General features: G+C 36.8%; 1 protein-coding gene across 4 annotated transcripts in view; it reads left to right on the top strand.

Moving 5' to 3' along the window:
• The first annotated feature begins 2,140 nt into the window (after positions 1-2,140).
• Positions 2,141-24,068, top strand: part of VPS13A (vacuolar protein sorting 13 homolog A) — a 265,169-nt gene continuing 243,241 nt past the window's right edge. For 3 of the 4 annotated variants that reach the window (XR_014266082.1, XM_082470764.1, XM_082470765.1), the window contains exon 1: positions 2,333-2,577. Coding sequence is in view for 3 of the 4 variants with exons in the window: in XM_082470764.1 (XP_082326890.1) it covers positions 2,478-2,577 (100 nt within the window). In the remaining variant the exon portion in view is untranslated. Of the gene's footprint in view, positions 2,578-24,068 lie in introns of all 4 variants that reach the window. The other variant, XM_082470763.1, reaches the window with a different exon arrangement.

The following is a 24,068-nucleotide window of genomic DNA, read 5'->3' as shown; positions in this document are numbered from 1 at the left end:
TCTTCTAGACCTTTCCTCCAAGAAACCTTTCAGGAATGTGGTGTACTTCAATGGCTTTGTTATCTGAACATCTAGCTTAGTTCCACAATACTGACCTCACATGGGGAATGATAAGGTCAAGCAGCATGGCAATGACATTTACTTGTGGACAGAGGAATTACAATTAGGAGGAAAAAAAGATGTCCAAGATTACTACCAGTATACCCAAACTTCAAAGATAGAAAGCTGTAGCATGTAGACTAAACACAATATAGCAAGCCCTACTTACAAAGTTAGAGATTTATTGCACGGTTGGATGATATTGCAGTTTGGGGTCACTCAAACGCTTTTTTTTTTTTTTTTTTCGTTTGATCAAACAATGAAGTATAGCATTTTAATTAGTATCTGGAGGAAAAAAAACCTTCCACTGGCACATTCCCAAATTTGAAACTTCAACAACTTGGTAGTCCTTGGGCTTATTTTTCAAGGTTCAACAGATAATTGGTTTAATGGTTTAATAAGTATACCTATCTTTTATATGATGACATTAATACTCTTTTGCTTACAAACTTCCTCAGACGGATTAAGCAACAGGAGGACTGTACCTTTTAGTAATTAGGAAACGTGTTCATGATACAGCCCCTAACACTAGATAAGAATTCAGTTACAACATGTGTCTTCTTTTTTATTTCCAACAGTTTCTCAGAATTTTTCTCATTGTTCTCTTTAGCAAATAAAAGCTGATACTTCTGAAATTTCAGCAGCACACTCTCCCTCACCCAATTCCACAGTATTTTCATGGATTGTAGAAAACTAGTGTGAAGTGTTTGCAAGATACTTAAAGCATATTTTTGGAGTGAGTTCTAGAAGTTCCTGTACTTTAAACTTATGGTGCTAGATATAACAGTGGAATTTTCTAGCTACTGTATACCTGGCTTCTTATTAATAATAGCACAGTAGCAAAATAGCTGATTATAGAAAGCTTTTCCTTTTTCTAGGCATTTTAGCTTCTATTAATTTCTCTCTTCAGGTGTTCTGAGGTGGATTTCCAATGTCATTAGCCAAATGCAAGAGGAGCAGGTGGGATGGTGGAGTGGAGTCAGCCAGAAGTAACAGGTTCCATCTGTTTCTGCAGAAAATTAGTTGTGTCACCTTGGACGAATCTCTAGCATTGCAGCTTCATGATCTTAAAGACCGAGAGATTGAATTGTGACATAAGAAAGGCCCTTCAAATATGAGATTATATAAAAATAATTCATAAACTCATGTAAATATAAGATTTTACACTGTATTTGCCAGGCATTCTACTTGCAAAGGAAAACCTTTAAACCTTAAAAAATCTGGATGACTATACACAAAATGCGCTAAAATGATACAAGAATTAATAGAACTACACCCCTACATCTTAAATCCTTAAGAGGGTTATTAATTATAGTTCTCCAAACTTCACATCCAGCGTCTCTGTGACCTCAGGCCTTTGGCCCTATTTCTATATAAGACCAAACGCGGGGGTGGGAGTGGGTCTGAAAGCGCTCTAATTTTTGTTTAAGGTTAGCCATTCTGTGTAAGCTCAGGGGTATCTAAGTATTTTTTAGAAGGCGCTCCGCAGCTTCCGGACCAGTTGACTCTCTAAAGGATGAAAGGCGGCTCCGTCTGCAGAACTTGACCAAAAAAGAGTGTGATCTCAGATGCAGGGAAGGGGGCGTGGAATTACAACCCAGAGTTTACTCTTTACTTCCCTCCCTGGATTTGCAGCCCGGGAAGTTAAGACACCAACGGCGCGTCCTCGCCAAGCACTCGGAGGACCGGGCGGGGCAGTTACAGGCACCGAGACACTCAGGGGGGTCGGACCCAGGAAGCCGGCAACGCCCGGGCTCTGCCTGTACCTGCGAACCTGTAATAATAAGTGGGTGCTCCCTGGGACCCCCTCGTGAGGCCTCCAGCCTAACAGGGAAAAGGCTAGAATCGGACGCCTGCTTTATTTAGGTTTAGGACCTTACCCCCCCACCCAAACCCCCGCGTGGGGGCGTGTCTCCTCGGTTAGGGGCGGGGCGTTCCTGGCCCGGAGTAACCGCTGCGACCCCTGGCGCCCAGTCCTCGTCTCTACTCCCGGCTCCGGACTGCCGGTGGGGGCGGGGTAGTAAAACGCCTGGCAACTCCAGGTACCCGTCCCGTTGCCAGGCGATGGGGGGAGGAGGAGGGGCAGAGGAGAAAGAGGAGCGGCGCTCGGCCCGACGGGGGCTCGCGTAGGAGAGGCGGCCGCGCAGCCGCCCTACCACTCTTCGGGGCCTGGCGCTCCGACCCAACCCTGGAGCCTGAGCTGCGCATGCGTCGCGCGAGCGGCCGCCTCCGCCTCTAGTAGGGCTCGCGGCGGGGCTGAGCGTCCGACTCCGCGGTCGGAGCCGCCCAGGAGCCGGGGAACCGAGCGGTCTCGTCAGAAGGGCGCGGGAGGGCAGGCGCAGGAAGAAGGAGCGCCGCGTCCACCGCGGCTGAGAAAAATGGTGTTCGAGTCGGTGGTCGTGGACGTGTTGAACCGGTTCTTGGGGGACTATGTGGTGAACCTGGACAAGTCCCAGCTCAATCTGGGCATCTGGGCAGGTAACGAGACCGCCGCTGCCCCTCCATCTCGCCTCCCTCCCGGGATTCCGTTGCCGGAGCCCGGCCCTGCCTTCGTAGGGCCTCGGGCCCCTCGCTGCAACCTGCCGCCGCCCTCGTTGGGGTCAGATTACATAGAACCGGGCGGCAGTTGCTGGGCCTCCGCCGGCAAGTTATTTTTTTTGGCCGGAGGGGAGTGGGGTCTCGGGTGCGGGATGAAAAGGGCCCCCTTTTTCCGCTGAGGGGACCCGCAGTGGACTCCAGGGGTCTGGAGTTCACATTCCACAGAGGCGCCCTTTTCTGCCTCTCGCGGTCCGGTTTCAGCTGTGCTGGGCGAGGGGCGGCCACGAGACACACCTGGACTTGGTCTGGTCCCTGTCATTTTTCCCCCCTTGGGTTGTGACGGAGGCCCCGGGCAGCCCACGGAGTGTCGCACGCCGCCTCGCACGTGAAAGCAAGGCGCTGTGACCGAAGACGCCCTCTTCCTTCCTCGCCCAGTCTCCGGGTACCGCTAAACCGTGCTGGTTTCTCGGCTCCCCTTTCCGGCCTCACCACCTGGAGTCCCGGTGGCTCGCCTGGGTTCGGCTGATAACACAGAGCGAAAACTCCTGGGAAGAATTACTCGAACGGTTGGTTGTGTGTTTTCAATTCACGACCTGGCCCAGCAGGGTGTCACGCTTGTTAAGGCTTTGGGGTTTTGTGGGTCACAGTGAGTTACTGAATTTTTTAAGAAACTAGGTGCGCTGTGCAGCATCTCAGACCTACAAAAGACGGGAATGAACCTGTCCTTAGGTTGCTGAGATGGTGAAGGACCGACGCTTTACTTTGTGTCCGTTTATTCTGGTGCGCTTCCTTATTTGGAGTTTCATTTTTAGTGCTTCCACTGTTTTTGTATTATACCTTTATCTATTTTAAATACCCATTAGAAATTAGATTCCTTTTCTTTATGAAATGCGTCTCCCAGGCCAAAGCTAGAGTTAATTTGTGTGTGTGAGTAGTATATTGTTTCTTTTTTTGTTTTTAATTTTACTGTTCTTGAATATGCCCCTGCAGCCTTCTTCTAAAGTACTTATATATCTTAATATTTCTCCTTTATGAAATAGTGGATAATTTAGTTTGATAAAGAAAACCTCTTGTTACTACCGTTGGCATCTAGTACCTTGATAGAGAGTGGGACTACAAGAGCTAAGGACATAAATGCTAGCTCATCACTCTGACTAGTACCAGAAATTTGCAGATGGTTTAATCTGTGTTGCTTCTCATTTGCAAAATAAAAATGATAAAACTGGTCTCCACCTACCTCATTAGGAAGCCTTGAGAACATTGTGTGGTGCTTTGACCTATAGTGGAAAATGGCTTCTACATTCAAGGTGGAGGTTTGTGTGGAGTGTGATTTATCAACGGATTTGTTCATTTAAAATTTGCATAGACTATATTCATTCTTGTGATGTACAGTTCTGTCAGTCTTGACAAATGCAGGGAAGCAAGTATCCACCACCACAATCCTGATACAGCAAAATTACACGAAGACCTCAAAATTTCCTCTGCTGCCCCTTTGTAGTCTCCCACCCAACCCCCATCCCTTCTCCTGGCAACCCCTGATCTGTTTCCATCCCTACAGTTTTGCCGTTTCTAGAGTGCCATATAAACGGAATTATGTGGTATGTAGCTTTTGGGGTCTGATTTCTTAATTTCACTCCTTTCACTTTTACAAATGAATTTGAGAGGCATCCATGTGTTGCATGCATCAGTATTTCATTCCTATATTTTTGAGTAATATTTTATTGTATCCATGTCCTGTAAATGTTTATCCGTTCACCAGTTCAGGGACATTTCAGTTGTTGGTGATTATGAATAGAGCTACTGTAAACATTCATGTATACGTTTTTGTGTGGACATAAATTTTTATTTCTTTTTGGGATTTCGAGGTTCCATGGTAAGGGAATACTTAATTTATATGAAACTATGGAACTGCTTTTCAAGTGGCTGTACCATTTTGCTGTCTCACTAGCATTGTATGGGTGTTTAGTTGCTCTGCACTCTCACTAGCACTTAGTATTGTCATTTAAAACACTTTTTTTTTAGCTTTTCTAATAGGTAAATAGTGGTAAAGCATTGTGGTTTTAATTTGTATTTCCTTAGTGATTAAGGGTGTTGAGCATCTTTTCATGTTATTCCTTGCTGTTTGTATATTTCTGTTGGTGAAATGTCTGTTCAAATCTTACTCATTTTAAATTGGATTATTTTTCTGTTGAGATTTAATTCACATACCATTAAATTCACCCTTTTAAAATGTACAATTCATTGTTTTAGTATAGCCACAAAATAGTGCAACTGTCACCACTATCTAATTCCAGAACATTTTCAACACTCCAAAAATAAATCTCATACCTATAAACAGTCAATACAGATTTATCCCCCCCCTTCCTCTGGCAACCACTAATCTACTTTCTGTCTTCTGTGGATTTGCCAATTCTGGACATTTCATTTAAATGGAATCACAGGGGCTTCCCTGGTGGCGCAGTGGTTAAGAATCCGCTTGCCAGTGCAGGGGACACGGGTTCGATCCCTGGTCTGGGAGGATCCCACACGCCACGGAGCAGCTAAGCCCGTGAGCCACAACTACTGAGCCTGCACTCTAGAGCTTGCGAGCCACAACTACTGAAGCCCACGCGCCTAGAGCCTGTGCTCTGCAGCAAGAGAAGCCACTGCAATGACAAGTCCACGCACCATAACGAAGAGTAGCCCCTGCTTCCCGCAAGTAGAGAAAGCCCGCGCACAGCAACAAAGACCCAACGCAGCCAAAAATAAATAAATAAATAAAATAAAAAAATAAATAAGTGGAATCACAATATACATGGCCTCTTTTCCTGACTTCCTTCCCTTAATCTTATATTTTCAAGGTTCGTTTATATTGTAGCGTGTATCAGTATTTCATTCTTTTTTGTGACTAATATTCCATTATATGGATATAACTCATTTTGTTTATCCATTCATCAGTTGATGGACATTTAAATTATTATTTTTCCTTTTATGAGTAATGCTGCTGTGAACATTCATGTACAAGTTTTTCGTGACCATATATTTTAAATGCTCTTGGGTGTATACCTAGAAGTGGAATTTCTGAGTCATATGGTAACTTTTTTAGACTTTTTAAGGAACTTCCAAACTCTGTTCCAAATTGTTTTCTTATTGTTGAGTATTGAAAGTTCTTTAAATATTATGGATACAAGTCCTTTGTAAGATAACGTGATTTAAAAATACTTTCTCCCAGTCTTTTCCAGGTCTGTCTTTTGCAAAATAAAAGTTTAAAATTTTGATCAATTCCAGTTTATCAAAAAATTTTTATGTCATGTTTTTTAAAAAATTAATTATTTATTTTTGGCTGTGTTGGGTCTTCATTGCAGTGCATGGGCTTCTCATCGCGGTGGCTTCTCTTGTTATGGAGCACTGGCTCTAGGCGCGTGGGCTTCAGTAGTTGTGGCTCGAAGGCTGTAGAGCACAGGCTCAGCAATTGTGGCACATGGGCTTAGTTGCTCCACAGCATGTGGGATCTTCCCAGACCAGGGCTCGAACCTGTGTCCTCTACATTGGCAGGCAGATTCTTAACCACTGCACCACCAGAGAAGTCCCAATGTCATGCTTTTTATGAGTCAGTTGTATCTGTGAAATCTTTTCCTAACCCAAAGTCACAAAGATTTTCTCTTATGTTTTATTCCAGAAGTTTTATAATTTTATATTTTACATTTTTGTAAATGTAAAATTTCTGATCCTTTTTTGTATAAAGTGTAGTATAGGTTGAAGGTTGGGGTTCCTTTGTTTGCATGTCGATACAAATGTCCAATTTTTCTAGCACAAGTTGCTTAAAAGAATATCCTTTCTCCATCGAATTATCTTTGAATGTTTGTAAAAAAATCAGTAGACTTTATATTTTGTGGGTTTATTTTTGAATTGTATCTGTTTCAACGATCTGTGTGTCCATCTGTTCACCTATACCATGCTTATCTTGATAACTGTCACTTTATAGTGTCTTGAACTCAGGTAGTGTGATCCCTCTAATTTTGGTGTTCACCACATTTTAAAAATAATGTGTCAGTGTTTTATGTATCAAAGTTGGTTACATTTTGTTAAATGAAGCTTTGAATAATAGCTAGAATTTAAAAAAATTCTTGGAGAATTTAAAAAGCAATAGTTTTTTGATAAACTTAGAGGATTAAAAAATTCTTTGAAAATTTCAATAATAGAAGCTAGATGCTACATAGGAAAAATGTTAAGATGATGGGCTTAATATTTTATGATCTAATATCAGAAGGATCTATTAGTTTTAAATGTATGGTTTTGCTAGGTTTCTGTGTAATAATCCAGCCAATTTCACTATTGGCGTATGAATAGTATGAATTAGTATACAGGAGTTAAATGGATGGTTTCATATCTAATAATGGAAAATTTGTTTCAGAGATGGCTCTTTGGAAATTAGAATTCATTTTTCCATAGAAACATTGTTATATATGAATGGAGTTTACAAAAACGAATTATAATGCAGCAGAACAGTGCTACTGTACTGGGTCCTGTACAGTATGTAGACTGAGTGCCAGAAGCATCTATTTGTGGATGGAGAAAGACGAATTGAGTTTTTTCTCAAACTCTTGGCAAATTCTGATGTTGGTAAAGTATACTTTTTATACAGTGTTATTTACACCCTTCCACCCTTCCTATGTATCATCTATTTAGGGAGGTGGTAGTATTGATACTTCATAGACTTCATCTGAAGTTCACCTCCCTACTTTGCTAAACCATCTAGCATTTAATATTTCCTTCAAGAGCTAGGCTGCATCAGAATCAGTCATACATGCTTGTTAGAAATACAGATTTTTTTGGAACCACTTCCCAGATATTATAATTCATTTATCTAGAGTAGGACACCAAAAAAGTTTTTTTTAAAACAAATGACCCAGGGGATTGTGACGTACAACTGGGTGCATTTGAAGAGCACTTTCAGGGCAAAAATACTAGAAATTCAGGGGCAGAAGTAATAGTAAGTGTGGCTTGTATGATAGAATTATCATTTGTAACATAGAGCATACTTCTTAATGTTATAGTTTTCCTTCTCACTTTCTCTTTGTTTGCTCCAGAATTACAGTACTTGGGCAAATTAAAAAATTTTGTTATGTCTGACATCTTTATGTAACATTAGAAACTCAGATTTCTTCTTCTTTTTCTTAAACTAACTTGCATATTCTGTTTTTGAAATGTTAATCTCTCAGTTTTCTCTTTATATATAGTCTTATATTCAGTGGCCTCTTAATGCATACCCCCAGTATAACAGTAACTCTATAGGAAGATGAAGATTCAGCCAGGGCACAGTTCCTGATTTTAAGAAGTCATTCTTCTGTGATAGGAATATACTGGGAAACCAAACAAATGATTGTCTAGTGGAATTACCAATTAAATATTGGTTTTTCTTTTATGTTCTTGTTACCGAACCAAATTTCCGTCTGCTTGCTGGCATGCAGTAAAGTCAATCTACTGACACCGGATTGTGGTAAAAGAAAGTGCAACATTTATTGCAGGGCACCAAGCAAGGAGTCCAGGGCGGCTAGTGCTTAAAAGACATGAACTCTCCAAAGGCTTTCAGGGAAAGGTTTATAAAGACAGGGTGAGGGAAGGATTTGTGGGGTATGTGAACAGCTCGTGGACATTCTTCTGATTGGTTGGTGGTGAGGTTATTGAGAGTCAGCATCATCACCCTGGAGGTTCCAACCAGTCTGGGGTCTCTGTGATTGTGGGCAGCATACAGTTAACTTCTTCCACCTGGTGGGGGTTTCAGTATCTGCAAAACAGCTCAAAGGACATGACTCAGAATATTATCTATAGCCCTTGAGGAGGAACTAAAAGTCCTTGACTTTGTTAATGGCTTACTATTATTATTTTGTCTTGCTTGACTGTTTTCCTTTCTTTCTGCATTTTCTCACTTCTCTGGTTAAATTTATTCTTTGACTAAAGTTTTTCGACAGACAAAAGGCAGGCGGAGGACATGGGTGGGTGTCTATCCTGGGAAGGCCTCATAGGGTCCTGCTTGGTTACATTCTAAGATACTTTCATAAAACTTTAGAGTTGAAAGGGAACATTTTATTGTGACAAGTAGTCAAACATACATCAGTGTTACAAGATTTTACAGTCTATATCCATATACCCACAATCTAGATTCTACCATTAATTGGATATTAACAGTTTTATTGAGGTATAATTGACATATAGTAAAATGCACATATTTAAAGTCTACAATTTGATAAATCTTAACATATGTGTTCACCTAGGAAATCATCATCATGATCAAGCTAATGAACATATCCATCATGCCCGAAAGTTTGCTTGCCCACACCCCCAGAGACATCCATTATTACTACTTTTTCTACCATACATACCTCTATTTCTGGTATGCTGAGAGGTTCTGTTCAAGAATGTGTGTTGGATTTTGTAAAGTGATTTTTCTGCATCTACTGATATGATCATAGGATTTTTCTATGAGCCATAGGATTGCATTGATTTTTGAATGTGAAACAAGGCTTTAATGCCTGGAATTAATCCCACTTCACCATAGTCTTATTATTTTTATACATTTTTGGATTCAATTTTCTGATATTTTATTGAGGATTTTTGCATCTGTGTTCATGAAAGGTATTGGTCAATAGATTTTCTTTCTTGTAATATTTTCATCTGGTTTTGGTATTAGGGTAATACTGACCTCATAGATGAGTTAGAAATGTTCATATGTTATCTGGAAGAGATTGTAAGGAATTAGTGTCATTTTTTCCTTAAATATTTGGTAGAACATTAGTGAAACCATCTGGGCATTATGCTTTCAGTTTTGAAAGATTATTATTGATTCAGTTTCTTTTATAGATATAGGCCTATTTAGATGATTTTCTCTTGTATGTGTTTTTGTAGAGTGTATTTTTCAAGGAATTGGTACATTTCATCTAAGTTATAACATTTGTGGGTGTGTTTATAATATTTCTTTAGTAACCTTTTAATGTCCGTGGGATCAGTAGTGATGGCCCTTCCTTTCATTTCTGATATTAGTAATTTATGTCTTTTCTCTTTCTTCTTAGTTAACATGGCTAGAGAGTTACCAGTTTTATTGATCTTTTCAAAGAACCAGCTTTTGGTTTCATTGAAATGTCTATTGATTTTCTGTATTGAACTACATTGACTTCTGCTCTAATTCTTATGATTTCTTTTCTTCTTACTTAGGATTTACTTTGCTCTTCTTTTTCTAGTTTCCTAAGGTGGAAGCTTAGATTATTGGTTTTAGATCTTTCTCCTTTTCTAGTATATGCATTCGATGGTATAAATTTCCGTCTAAGCCCTGCTTTTGCTGCAGGTCACAAATTTTGATAAGTCATATTTTCATTTGACTCAAAATATTTTATGAATTTCTTTTGAGTCTGCTTCTTTTACTTACGTGTTATTTAAAGCTAGTGTTTATTTAATCTTCAGATATTTGGGGATTTTCCATCTTTCTTCCAGAAATCATTACGATATCTAGTTTAATTCCATTGTGTTCTGAAAGCAAACTTTGTATGACTTCTGTTCCTTTAAATTTGTTAAGGTATGTTTTATGGCCCAGAGTATAACTTATCTTGGTGAATGTTCTGTGTGAGCTTGAGAAGAATATGTAATCTGCTGCTGTTGGATGAAATGTTCTATAAATTTGTTATATCCCTTTATTTTTAATTTGTCTGTGTCTTTATATTTAGCATTGGTTTCTTGTCTTGCCATTTGTGACAACATGGTTGGACCTTGAGAGTATTTTGTTAACTGAAATAAGTCAGATGGAGACAGACAAATGCTATATTTCACTCATATGTGGAGTAAAAAAAACAAACAGGGACTTCCCTCACGGTCCAGTGGTTAGGACTGCTGCAGGGGGCATGGGTTCAATCCCTTGTCAGGGAACTAAGATCCCGCATGCTGTGTAGTGTGGCCAAAAAATTAAAAACAAACAAAAACAAGACCAAAGTAAATGAAGAAACCAAACCAATCAAAAAACAAATATGTAGATACAGAGAATAGAGTAGTGGTTACCAGAGGGATAGGGGTTGGGGGGAGGACAAAATGGGTAGAGGGGATCTACTGTATGGTGATGACTGGAAACTAAATTTTTGGTGGTGAGCAAGCTGTCTTGTATACAAAAGTGGAAAAATAATTTGTACACATGAAACTTATATAATGTTACAAACCAATGTTACCTCAATAAAAAATAATTTAAAAATAATTTAAAAATAAAGTGGGTTTCTTGTAGACACCTTGTAGTTGGGTTTGCTTTTTTATCCATTCTATCATGTGTCTTTTAATTAGTATGTTCAGACCATTCACATTTAATTTAAAATGATTATTGATATAGTAGGGTTAATGGATTTATATTTATAATAGTTGTAACTCTTTTTGTTGCATGTCTGTCTTTGCTTTTTAAAATCTCCCCCTCGTTTTCTGCCTTTCTCTGGTTTTAATTGAGCATGTTATATGACTTAATTTTTTTCTTCTCTCCTAGCATATTAATTATACTTCTTTAGTGTTTTTTTCTTGTTGTTGCCTTAAAATTGCAGTATACATTTAAAATTTAGAACTAATCCAGGTCCACTTTCAAATAATACTTTCCTGCTTCAGGGACAGTGGAGGTATCTTATAACAGTATTCCATTCCATTTCTTCTGCTCCTTCATAACATTGTTATTATTCATTTCACTTATCCATAAACTGTACTCAATGTACTGTTGCTATTATTATTTAGAACAATTTTCCATTAGACCTTTAAGAATAAGGAAAATAAAAGGCTTAATTTTACCTTAATTTATTCCTTCTCTAATGCTTTTGTAGGTCTGAGTTTCTGACCTCTATCATTTCCCTTCTCTCTGAAAACTTTTAACATTTCTTGCAAGGGAGGTCCACTGGCAACAAATTCTATCAGTTTTTGTTTGAGATAGACTGATTTCTCCTTCACCCCCATCCCCATTACAGATTGTGGTTAAATACATAGAATATGAAATTTATCGTAATCATTTTTAAGTGTACAGTGGCATTAGGTATATTCTCATTGTTGTGTAACCATCACCACATCCATCTCCGGAACTCTTTTTGTCTTGCAAAACTGTGATACTGTACCCATTAAGCAGTAACTACACATTTTCCCTCCCCTCTGCCTCTGGCAACCACCATTCTATTTTGTGCCTCTATGAATTTGACTATTCTGGGTACCCCGTGTAAGTGGTATCATGCAATATTTGTTCTTTTGTGTCTGACATATTTCACTTAGCCTAATGTCTTCAAGGTTAATCTGTTATAGCTTATGTCAGAATTTCATTTTTAAGCGTGAATTATGTCCCATTGTATGTATATACCACATTTTGTTTCTCCATTCATCTGTCAGTGGACACAGTGGTTGTTTCCACATTTTAGCTATTGTGAATAATGCTGCTACAAACATGAGTGTACAAATGTCTCTTTGAGTCCCTGCTTTCAAATATTTTTGGTATATACCCACAAGTGAAGTAGCTGGGTCATATGGTAATTAATTTTTTCAGGGACCACGATACTACTTTCCATAGCAGTCACACTGTTTTACGTTCCCACCAGTGGTGCACAAGGGTTCCAGTTTCTCCACATCCTCAGCGAGTCATTACTTTGTTTTGTTGATAGTAGCCATCCTAATAGATGTGAAGAGCCATCTCACTGTCATTTTGATTTCCACTTCCATATTGATTAGTGATTTTGAACATCTTTTCTTGTGCTTATTGGCCATTTGTATATCTTCTTTAGAAAAATAAGTGTTCAAGATCTTTGGCCATTCTTTAATTGGGTTGTTTGGTTTTTTGTTGTTGAGTTGTAGGAGCTCTTTATATATTCTGAATTAGATGTGTGACTTGTAGATATTTCCCCTGTTCCATGTGTTGCCTTTTCAATGTTGATAGTGTCCTATGATGCACAAAAGTTTTTAATTTTGATGAAGTCCAAATCTTCTATTTTTTGTTGTTGTTGCTTTTGGTGTCATGTCCAAGAAATCATCGCCAAATCGAGGTCATGCAACTTTTCACCTATGCTTTCTTTTAAGAATTTTATAGTTTTAGGTCTGACATTTAAGTCTTTGATCCATTTTGAGTTAATGTTTGGATATAGTGTTGAAAAGACAAATTCCAAATTGAATGATCTCAGTAGCCTTGTCAGTAATCATTTAACTATATATGTGAGGGTTTATTTCTGGGCTTTCTATTCGATTGGTCTAAGTTTTGTGTTCCGGCACCATGCTGGATTTTGTTTCGTTTTTATTGAAATAGAGTTGATTTACAATATTGTGTGGGTTTCAGGTGTACAGCATAGTGAGTCATTTTTGCAGATTATATTCTGTTATAGGTTATTACAAGATAGTGGGTATAATTCCCTGTGCTATATAGTAAATCCTTGTTTCTTATCTATTTTATATATAGCAGTTTGTATATCTTCATCCCATACCCGTAAATTGTCCCTCCTTCTGTCCCTCTCCCCTTTGGTAACCACAAGTTTGTTTTCTATGTCTGTGAACCTGTTTTGTATATACATTCATTTGTATTATTTTTTGGATTCCATATATAAGTGATATAGTATCATGTTTGTCTTTCTCTGACTTTTTTCACTAAGCGTAGTATTCTCTAGGTCCATCCTTGTTGCTGCAGATGGCCGTATTTCATTCTTTTTTATGGCTGAGTAATATTCCATTGTGTGTGTGTGTATGTATGTGTGTGTGTCACATCTTAATCCAGTCATCTATTGATGGGCATTTGGGTTGCTTCCGTGTCTTGGCTGTTGTAAATAGTGCTATTGTGAACATTGGGTGCATGTATCTTTTTTGAATTAGTGTTTTGTTTTTTTCTGGCTATATACACAAGAGTGGAATTGCTGGATCATATGCTAGTTCTATTTTTAGTTTTTTAAGGGCCCTCCATACTGCTTTCCATTGTGACTGCACCAATTACATTCCCACCAACAGTGTATGAGGGTTCCCTTTTCTCCATATCCTCTCCAACATTGTTGTTTGTAGACTTCTGATGATAACCATTCTGACAGGTGTGAAGTGATATCTCTTTGTGGTTTTGATTTGCATTTCTCTAATAATTAGCAATATTGAGAATCTTTTCATGTGCCTATTAGCCGTCCATATGTTGTCTTTGGGAAAGTGTCTATTCAAGTCTTCCACCCATTTTTTTTTATTGGATTGTTTGTTTTTTTGATATTGAGTTGTATGAGCTGTTTGCATATTTTGGATATTAACCCCTTGTCAGTCACGTCATTTGCAAATATATTCTCCCATTCCATATGTTGTCTTTTTAGCAAGCACCATGTTGTTTTGATCACTGTGCTTTTTGTTAGTACATTTCGAAATCAGGAAATGTGAGACTGCCAAGTTTCTTTTGAAGGTTGTTTTGACTGTTTGTGGGTCCTTTGAGATGCCGTATGAATTTAAAGATGAATTTTTCTATTTATGCAAAAAACATTGGGATTTTAATGTGGATTACATTGAATCTGTAGGTTGCTTTGGATAGTACTGATATCTTAACAATATTGTCTTCCAGTCTGTGAACATGGAACGTCTTTCCATTTATACGTGTTTTTACTTTATTTCAACAATGTTTTATAGGTTTTGGGGTATAAATCATTCTCCCCTCCCACCCCCTCCCCCCCATTAAGTTTATTGCTAAGCATTTTATTATTTTTGATGCTATTGTAAATGGAATTTTTTTCTTAATTTTCATCTTGAATTGTTGATTGTTAGTGTATAGAAACAACTGATTTTTGTGTTTTGATTGTGTACCCAGCAACATGCTGAATACATTTATTCTAGCAGTTTTTTTGTGTGGAATATTTAAGTTTTTCTTCATATAAGATCATGCTGTCTGTGAACAGAGAGAATTTTACTTCTTCCTTTCCAATGTGGATGCCTTTTATTTATTCTTCTTGCCTAATTGCTCTGGCTATGACTTTCTATGTTGAATAAAAGTGGCAAAAGTGGGCATCCTTATCTTGTTTCTGATGTTAGAGGAAAAGACATGTCTTTCACCAATGAGTATGATGTTCATTGTGGGCTTTTCATATATGGCCTTAATATATTGAGGAAGTTTCCTTTAATTCCTAACTTTTTGAGTGTTTTTATCATGAAAGAATGTTGAAATTTATTTGAATGCATTTTCTTCATCAGTTGAGGTGATCTGTGTTTTTTCCTTCATTCTGTTAATGAGGTGTATCACGTTGATTGAATTTGTGTATTGAACCATCTTTCCATTCCTAGAATGTTATACTAAGTAATGGTATATAATTCTTTTAGTGTACCATTGAATTTTGTTTGCTAGTATCTTGTTGAGGATTTTTGCCTCAGTATCCATGGGGGATATTGATCTGTAGTTTTCCTGTGGTATCTTTGTCTGGCTTTGGTATCAGATTAATGCTGACCTCGTATATTGAGTTTGGAAGTATTTCCTTCTCTTCAGTTTTTGGGAAGAATTTGAGGAGGATTGGTGTTCTCTTTTAAATGTTTGGTAGAAGAAACTATCTGATCCTGGGCTTTTGTTGTTGTTGTTGTGGGGAGGTTTTTGATTAATGATGAAATCTCGTTACTAATTATAGATCTGTTCAGATTATGCATTTCTTCATGATTCATTAGTGGTAGGGTGAATGTTTCTAGGAATTTATCCATTTTATCTAGGCTATCAAATTTGTTGACATACAGCTGTTCATAGTATTCTTACAATCCTTTTTATTTTTGTAAAATTGGTGGTACTATCCCCTTCTTCATTTCTCATTTTAGTTACAGTTGATTCTTGAACAATTCAGGGGTTAGGGGCATCGAACCCCCACACAGTCGAAAATCTGCATATAACTTTACAATTGGCCTTCCATATCTGTGGTTCACATTCTCGGATTCAGCTATCTATGGATCATGTAGTACTGAAGTACGTACTTATTGGAAAAAAATCCACATGTAAGTGGACCCACAAAATTCAAACCTGTGTTGTTCAAGGGTCAATTGTATTCGACTCCTCTCTCTTTTTCTTGGTCAGGCTAGCTAATGATTTATCAATTTTGTTGAACTTTTTTGTTTCTTGTAACAGCTTTTGACTTAAAGTCTGTTTTGTCTAATATCAGTATAGCTATTTCTGCTCTCTTAGTTATTATTTGCATGGGAAATCTTTTTTAATCCTTTCACTTTCGAGCTATGTGTGGTTTCGAGCTTTTGGTTTCATCAATTTTCTCTTGGTTTTCTGTTCTTTGTTTTGCTTATGTCTGTTCTAAACTTTATTATTTCATTCCTTCTGGTAGCTTTGGGTGTAGTTAATCTTTTTCTGTTCTTTAAGATGCAAATTTAGGTTGTTGATTTGGGATTGTGTCTTCCTTCTTAATGTAAACATTTACTGCTATAATTTGTCTCCCAGGACTGCTCTTGCTGCATCCCATAAATTTTGGTATGTTGTTTCCATTTTAATTTTTCTTAAATTGTTTTAAAATTTTTCTTGTGGTTTCTTCTTTGCTTCATTGCTTGAGTGTGTTAATTTTCATATATTTGTGGATTTTTTAGTTTTCCTTCTGCTGTTGATTTCTGGATTCATTCCACTCATTCCATCAGAAAACATAGCTTATATAATTTCAATCTTTTAAAATTTATTTAGATTCTTTTGTTGCCTAACATAGACCTATACTGGAAAATGTTCCCTGTGCACTTGAGGAAATTGTGTATTCTGTTGTTGGGTAAGGGTGGTCTGTATATATTTGTTAAGTTCAATTCATCTATTTTCTTGTTAACCTTCTGTCTGGTTGTTCCATTCATTACTGAAGTTGTGTATTGAAGCCGCCTACTAATACTGTAGAGCTGTCTATTTCTCTCTTCAATTATGTTAGTGTTTGCTTCATATGTTTTTGATTTCTGATGTTTGGTGCATATATGTTTATAACTTTTATATCTTCTTCGTGAATTGACCCTTTTATTGTCTTATAATGCCCTTTTTTGTTTCTTGTAACAGCTTTTGACTTAAAGTCAGTTTTGTCTAATATCAGTATAGCTATTTCTGCTCTCTTTTGCTTATTATTCGCAAGGGAAATATTTTTTAATCCTTTCACTTGTGAGCCTATGTGTGGCCTTAGACCAACATAGAGGGATCCTGTTTTTGTTTTTGTTTTTTTAAATCCCTCTGTCCATCTGTGTCTTTTGATTGGGAAGTTTAAACTGTTTACACTTAAAGCAATTACTGATAGGGAAGGATTTACTATTGCTGTTTTGTTAATTATTTTATGTCTTATGACTTTTTGTTTCTCTTTTTTTCTTATTGCTTTCTTTGTGTTCAATTTTTTTGTAGTGATGTGTTTTGATTCCCTTATTTCCTTTTGTGTATAGTCTATAGATATTTCCTTTGTGGTTTCACAGGGATTACATATAATATCTTAACGTTATAACAGTATATTTTAAACTGATACTGGCTTAAATTCAATTGCATACAGTAACTTTACTCCTTTACAGCTTGCCTCCCCATCTTTGTTATTGATGTAAAAAAAAAAATGACATCTTTATATAGTATGTATCTAGTAACATAGCTTTATAACTTTTTAATCTTTTTGTCTTTTAAAACCTGTAAAAGAATAAAAAATGGAGTTAAAAAGTTGAACCGCAATAGTACTGGTTTTTATATTTGCCCATGTATCTTTGTTTATTGGAGAACTTTATATTTTTATATGGCTTCATGTTAGCACCTAGCATCCTTTCTTTTTTTTTTTTCTTTTTTTCTTTTTCTTTTTTTTTTCATCCTTTCTTTTTAACTTGAAGGACTCCCTTTAAAACTTCTTGTAAGACAGCTCTGCTGGTAATGAACTCCCTCAGCTTTTGTTTATCGGAGAATATCTTAATTTTCCCCTCATTTTTTCTGGATATAATGCTCTTGATTGAGAGTTTTTGTTTTTGTTTTAATTCAGCACTTTAAATATATTATTCCCCTGTTTTCTGGCTTGCAGTTTTTCTGCTGAGAAATCTACTGATAATCTTATTGAAGATCCTATGTACATGTCAAGTTGCTTTTCTCTTGTTGCCTTTAATAGTCTCTCTTTGATTATTGTGTTTCTTGTTTGAGATTCTTGAATTTATATATCCATGTCTTTCTTCAAATTTGGGAGGTTTCTGGCTATTATTTCTTCAAATAAGCTCTCCACCCCTTTATCTGTCCTCCTTGTGGACTCCCATGATTAACGATATATTGACCCACGTAATGATGTCCCATAAGTCCCTTAGCCTCTGTTCACTTTTCTTAATTTTTTTTTGTTTTTACTCCTAACTGTATATTTTCAAATGACCTGTCTTCACGTTTTCTGATTCATTCTTTTGCCTGTTCAAGTCTGCTTTTGATTTTCTCTAGTGAGTTTTCAATCCAGTTATTCCTTATATCTCTGTTGGTGTGTGTGTGTTTTCTACTGTCTTTCAAGACTTGTTGTAGTTGATCTCATGTCCATACAACATTGAATAAGTTTAAGGTGTGCAACATGTTGGTTTGATACATTTATATATTGCAGTATGGTTGCCGCCATAGCTTTAGCTGACACCTCTATCAATTCACATCAATATCGTTTCTTTTTTGTGGTGAGAACGTTTAAGATTTAGTTTCTCAGCAATTGTTGAAATATATAATACACTATTTTGACTATAGTCACCATGTGCTGCATTAGATCTCCATAACTTAATTATCATTGTTGCAAGTTTGTGTCCTTTAACAACATCTCCCCAGTTCTCCCACATTCCAGTCCCTGGTAGCCACCATTCTACTCTGTTTCTACAAGTTTGGGTTTTTTAGATTCTTCACATAAATGATATTGTACAGTGTTCATCTTTCTCTGTCTGGCTTATCTCACTAACCATAAGCCGCTCAGAGGGAGTCCATCCTTGTTGTTTCAAGTTTGTTTCTTACTCATGGCTTAATATTCCATTGTATATATGAACCACATCTTCTTTATCCATTCATCTTGATGACACGTAGGTTGTTTCCATATTTTGGCTATTGTGAATAATGCTGCAATAAACATGTGAGTGCAGAAATCTTTTTTCTTTAATCTTTTTATTTATTTGGTTTTGCCAGGTCTTAGTTGCGGCAGGAGGGCTCCTTAGTTGTGGCTCACAGGCTGCTTAGTTGCGTCTCACTGGCTCCTTAGATGTGGCATGTGAACTCTTAGTTGCATATGCATGAGGGATCTAGTTCCCTGACCAGGGATCGAACCTTGGCCCCCTGCATTGGGAGCGCAGAGTCTTAACCACTGCACCACCAGGGAAGTCCCGCAGAAATCTTTTTGCTATCCCATTTTCTTTGCCTTTGGATGTATATGAAGAAGTGGATTTTCTGGATCATATTCAAGATTTTTTCCTTTTATTTTCTGCAGTTTGATTATGGTATGCCTAGGTGTAGATTTTTTATTTCCCTGCTTGATATTTTCTGAGCTTCCTGGATCTGTGGTTTGGTGTCTTTATCATTAATTTCAGAAATTTCTCAGCCATTATTGCTCCAGATATATGTGTATATTTTTGCTCCTCTCTCCTTTTTTGCCTTCTGGTATTCCCATTATGCATACGTTACAGCTTTTGTAATTGTCCTACAGTTCTTGGACATTCTGTTCCATTATTTTTATTTTACTTTATTTTTCTCTTTGCATTTCAGTTTGGAAGTTTATATTTACATATCCTCAAGCTTGCTGATTTTTTTTAAAGTATGTAAAATGGCTTAAACTTTATTTAAAATGTACATTTCAGAACTGTTCAGTGTTGTAAATTTATGAACAGACCCAGTGAAATAAGATAGAAATTATCACATAATCACTCACTTGTATTTTATTTTTATTTATTTTTTATTTTTAATTGATTTTTTCATTGAAGGAAAGAGTTTTTAAATCCAATAGTGCTTTACAGTTATCAAAAGTTTCACACATACAATTTCATATAATCCCATAATAGCCATAATAATCTTTTTCCCCCCAACCCCTATATTGTTTCTTTCCCCTTCCCTCTCTCCACTGGTAACCACTAGTTTGTTCTCTGTACCTGTGAGTCTGCTTCTTGTTTGTTTTATTCACTAGCTTGTTGTATTTTTTTTGATTCCACATATAAGTGATATCATATAGTATTTGCCTTTCTCTGATTTATGTCACTTAGCATAATGCCTTCCAAGTCCATCCATGTTGCTGCAAATGGCAATATTTTATTCTTTTTTATGGCTAGGTATTATTCCATTGTATATATATACCACATCTTCTTAATCTATTCATCTGTTGATGGACACTTAAGTTGCTTCCATATCTTGGCAATTGTAAATGATGCTGCTATGAACACTGGGGTGCATGTATATTTTCTAATTAGTGTTTTGGGTTTTTTTCAGATATATACCCAAGGAGTGGAATTGCTGGGTCATCTGGTAGTTCTGTTTTCCATTTTTTGAGAAACCTTCATACTGTGTTCCACAGTGGCTGCACCAATTTACATTCCCACCAACAGTGTACAAGGGTTCCCTTTCCTGCATATCCTTGCCAACATTTGTCACTTGTCTTCTTTTTGATGATAGCCATTCTGACAGGTGTGAGGTGATATCTTATTGTGGTTTTGATTTGCATTTCCCTGATGATTAATGATGTTGAGCATGTTTTCATATGCCTGTTGGCCATCTGCTTGTCTTCTTTGGGAAAATGCCTATTCAGTTCTTTCGCCCATTTTTAATCTTTTTTTTTTTTTTTTTGGTTTGTTTCCTTGTTTGTTTGTTTTGCCACACCATGCAGCATGCAGGATCTTAGTTCCCCAACCAGGGATTGAACCTGGGCCCCATGCAGTGGAAGCGTGGAGTCCCAACATCTGGACCACCAAGGAATTCCCTGGGTTTTTTTTTTTGATGTTGAGTTGTATCAACTGTTAATATATGTTGGATGTTAACTCCTTATCGGTCATTTCATTTATAAATATTTTCTCCCATTCAGTAGGTTGTCTTTTTGTTTTGTTGATGGTTTCCTTTGCTGTGCAAAAGCTTTTAAGTTTAATTGGGTTTTTTTGGGGGGGGGGTTTGTTTTTGTTTCCTTTGCTTTAGAAGATGGATCCAAAAAATATTGCTGCAATTTATGTCAGAGTGTTCTGCCTATGTTTTGCTCTAGGAGTTTGATAGTATCTGGTCTTACATTTAGGTCTTTAATTCATTTTGAGTTTATTTTTGTATATAGTGTTAGAAAATATTCTAATTTTGTTCTTTTACATGTAGCTGTCCAGTTTTCTTAGCACCACTTGTTGAAGAGACTGTCTTTTCTTCATTGTATATTCTTGTTTTCTTTCTCTTAGATTAATTGACCATAAGTGTGTGGGTTTATTTCTGGGCTCTCCTCTTACCTTGATCAATGTGTCTGTTTTTGTGCCAGTACCAGTACTGTTTTGATTACTGTAGCTTTGTAGTATAGTTTGAAGTCAGGGAGTGTGATTACTCCAGCTCTCTTCTTCTTTCTCAAGATTGTTTTGGCTATTGAAGCTCTTTTGTGTTTCCATGAAAATTTTAAAATTATTTGTTCTAGTTCTGTGAAAAATGCCATTGGTATTTTGATAGGATTGCATTGAATCTGTACTTTGCCTTGGGTAGTATGGTTGTTTTAACAGTATTAATTCTTTCAATCCAAGAACATGGTATATCTTTTCATCTGTTTGTGTCATCTTCAGTTTCTTTCATTCGTGTCTTATATAGTCTTCTGAATACAGGTCTTTTACCTCCTTGGGTAGATATATTCCTAGGTATTTTATTCTTTTTGATGCAATAGTAAATTGGATTGTTTCCTTAATTTCTCTTTGATACTTTGTTGTTAGTGTATAAAATTACAACAGCTTTCTGTATGTTAATTTTGTATCCTACAACTTTACTGGGTTCATTGATGAGCTATAGTAGTTTTCTGGTGGTGTCTTAAAGATTTCCCATGTATAGTACCATGTTATCTGCAAACAGTGACAATTTTACTTCTTCCTTTCCAATTTGGATTCCTTTTATTTCTTTTTCTTCTCTGATTGCTGTGGCTAGGATTTCCAAACCTACATTGAGTAAATATGGCGAAGGTGAATGTCCTTGTCTTGTTCTTGATCTTAGAGGAAATGCTTTCAGCTTTTCAGCATTGAGTATGACGGTAGCTGTGGGTTTGTAATCATATATTACAGACAAATGGATGTTGAATTTTATCAAAAGTTTTTTCTGCATCTATTGAGATGATCATATGGTTTTTATTCTTCATTTTGTTAATGTGCTGTATCACACTGATTGTTTTGTGGGTATTGAAAACTCCTTGCATCCCTGGGATAAATCCCACTTGATCATGGTGTATGATCCTCTTAATGTATTGTTGGATTTGGTTTGCTGGTATTTTATTGAGAATTTCTGCATCTGTGGTCATCAGTGATATTGGCCTGTAATTTTCTTTTTTTATGGTATCTTTGGTTTTGGTATCAGGATGATGGTGGCCTCATAGAATGAGTTTCGAAGTGTTCCTTCCTCTGCAATTTTTTGAAGTAGTTTAAGAAGGATAGGTGTTAACTCTGTTTGGTAGAATTCACCTGTGGAGCCATCTGGTCCTGGACTTTTGTTTTTTGGGAGTTTTTTAATCACAGTTTCAATTTCAGTACTTGTACTTGGTCTGTTCATATTTTCTATTTCTTCCTGGTTCAGTCTTGGGAGATTGTACCTTTCTAAGAATTTGTCCATTTCTTGTAGGTTGTCCATTTTATTGGCATATAGTTGCTTGTAGTAGTCTCTTATGGTCCTTTGTACTTCTCTGGTGTCCGTTATAACTTCTCCTTTCTCATTTCTAATTTTATTGATTTGAGTCCTCTCTTTTTTTCTTGATGAATCTGGCTAAAGGTTTATCAATTTTGTTTAACTTTTCAAAGAATCAGCTTTTAGTTTTATTGTTCTTTTCTATTTTCTTGGTCTCTATTTCATTTATTTTTGCTCTGATCTTTATGATTTCTTTCTTTCTGCTAACTTTGAGTTTTGTTTGTTCTTTCTCTAGTTGCTTTAGGTGTAAGGTTAAGTTTTTTTAATTGAGATTTTTCCTGTTTCCCGAGGTAAGCTTGCATCACTATAAACTTCCCTCTTAGAACTGCTTTTGCTGTGTCCTGTAGGTTTTGGATTGTCGTTTTTTTTTCATTTTCATTTGTCTCTAGGTATTTTTAAATTTCTTCTTTGATTTCTTCAATGACCCATTGGTTGTTTAGTAACATACTGATTAGCCCATGTATTTGTGTTTTTTGCAATTTTTTTCTTTCAGTTGTTTTCTCATCCCATAGCGTTGTGGTTGGAAAAGATGCTTGATATGATTTCAGCTTTCTTAAATTTACTGAGACTTGCTTTGTGGCCCAGCATGTGATCTCTCCTGGAGAATGTTCTATGTGCACTTGAAAAGAATGTGTATTCTGCTGCTTTTGGACCGAATTCTCTATATGTATCAGTTAAGTTCAGGTAGTCTAGTCTGTCATTTAAGTCCAGTGTTACCTTATTGATTTCTGTCTGGATGATCTGTCCATTGATGTACATGCGGGTGTTAAAATCCCTTACTATTACCATGTTACTGTTGATTCCTCCTTTTATTTCTTTTAATGTTTGCCTTATATATTTAGGTGGTCTTGTCTTGGGTTCATGTATATTTACAATTGTATGTTTTTCTTGGTTTGATCCTTTGATCAGTATATAGTGTCCTATTTTGTTTTTTTATAACAATCTTTATTTTAAAGTCGATTTTGTGTGCTACAAGTATTACTAGTCGGGCTTTCTTTTGATTTTCATTTACATGGAATACCTTTTTTCATCCTCTCACTTTTAGTCTGTGTGTGTCTCTAGATCTGGAGTGAGTCTTTTGTAGACAGCGTATATATGGGTCTTGTTTCTGTATCCATTCAGCCACTCTCTGTCTTTTGGTTGGAGCATTTAGTCCATTTACATTTAAGGTAATTATTGATATGTATGTTCTTATTGTCATTTTGTTAATTGCTTTGAACTTATTTTTGTAGGTTCCCACTCTTTCTCCTCTTGTTCTCTTCTCTTGTGATTTGATGAATATCTTTGTGTTTGGGATTCCTTTTCTTTTTTGTGTGTATATCTGTTGTAGATTTTTGGTTTGTGGTTACCATGATGTTTTTGTATAACAATCTATACGAAACGTAATAGCCAAAAACTTCCCTTACATGAAAAAGGAAGCACTCACTGAAGTCCAGGAAGTGCAGAGAGTCCCATACATGATAAACCCAAGGAGGAACACACTGAGACGCATAGTAGTCAAGCTGACAAAAGTTAAAGACAAAGAGAAAATATTAAAAGCAACAAGGGAAAAGCAACACATAAGGAAATCCCCAAAAGGTTATCAGCTTATTTTTCAACAGGAATTCTGCAGGCTAGAAGAGAGTGACACAATATATCCAAAGTGATGAAAGGGTAAAAC

The sequence above is a fragment of the Balaenoptera physalus genome, assembly GCF_965194825.1.
Source record: "Balaenoptera physalus genome assembly, chromosome: 7".
Taxonomy (NCBI): domain Eukaryota; kingdom Metazoa; phylum Chordata; class Mammalia; order Artiodactyla; family Balaenopteridae; genus Balaenoptera; species Balaenoptera physalus.
This window is presented reverse-complemented; position numbering and strand designations above follow the sequence as displayed.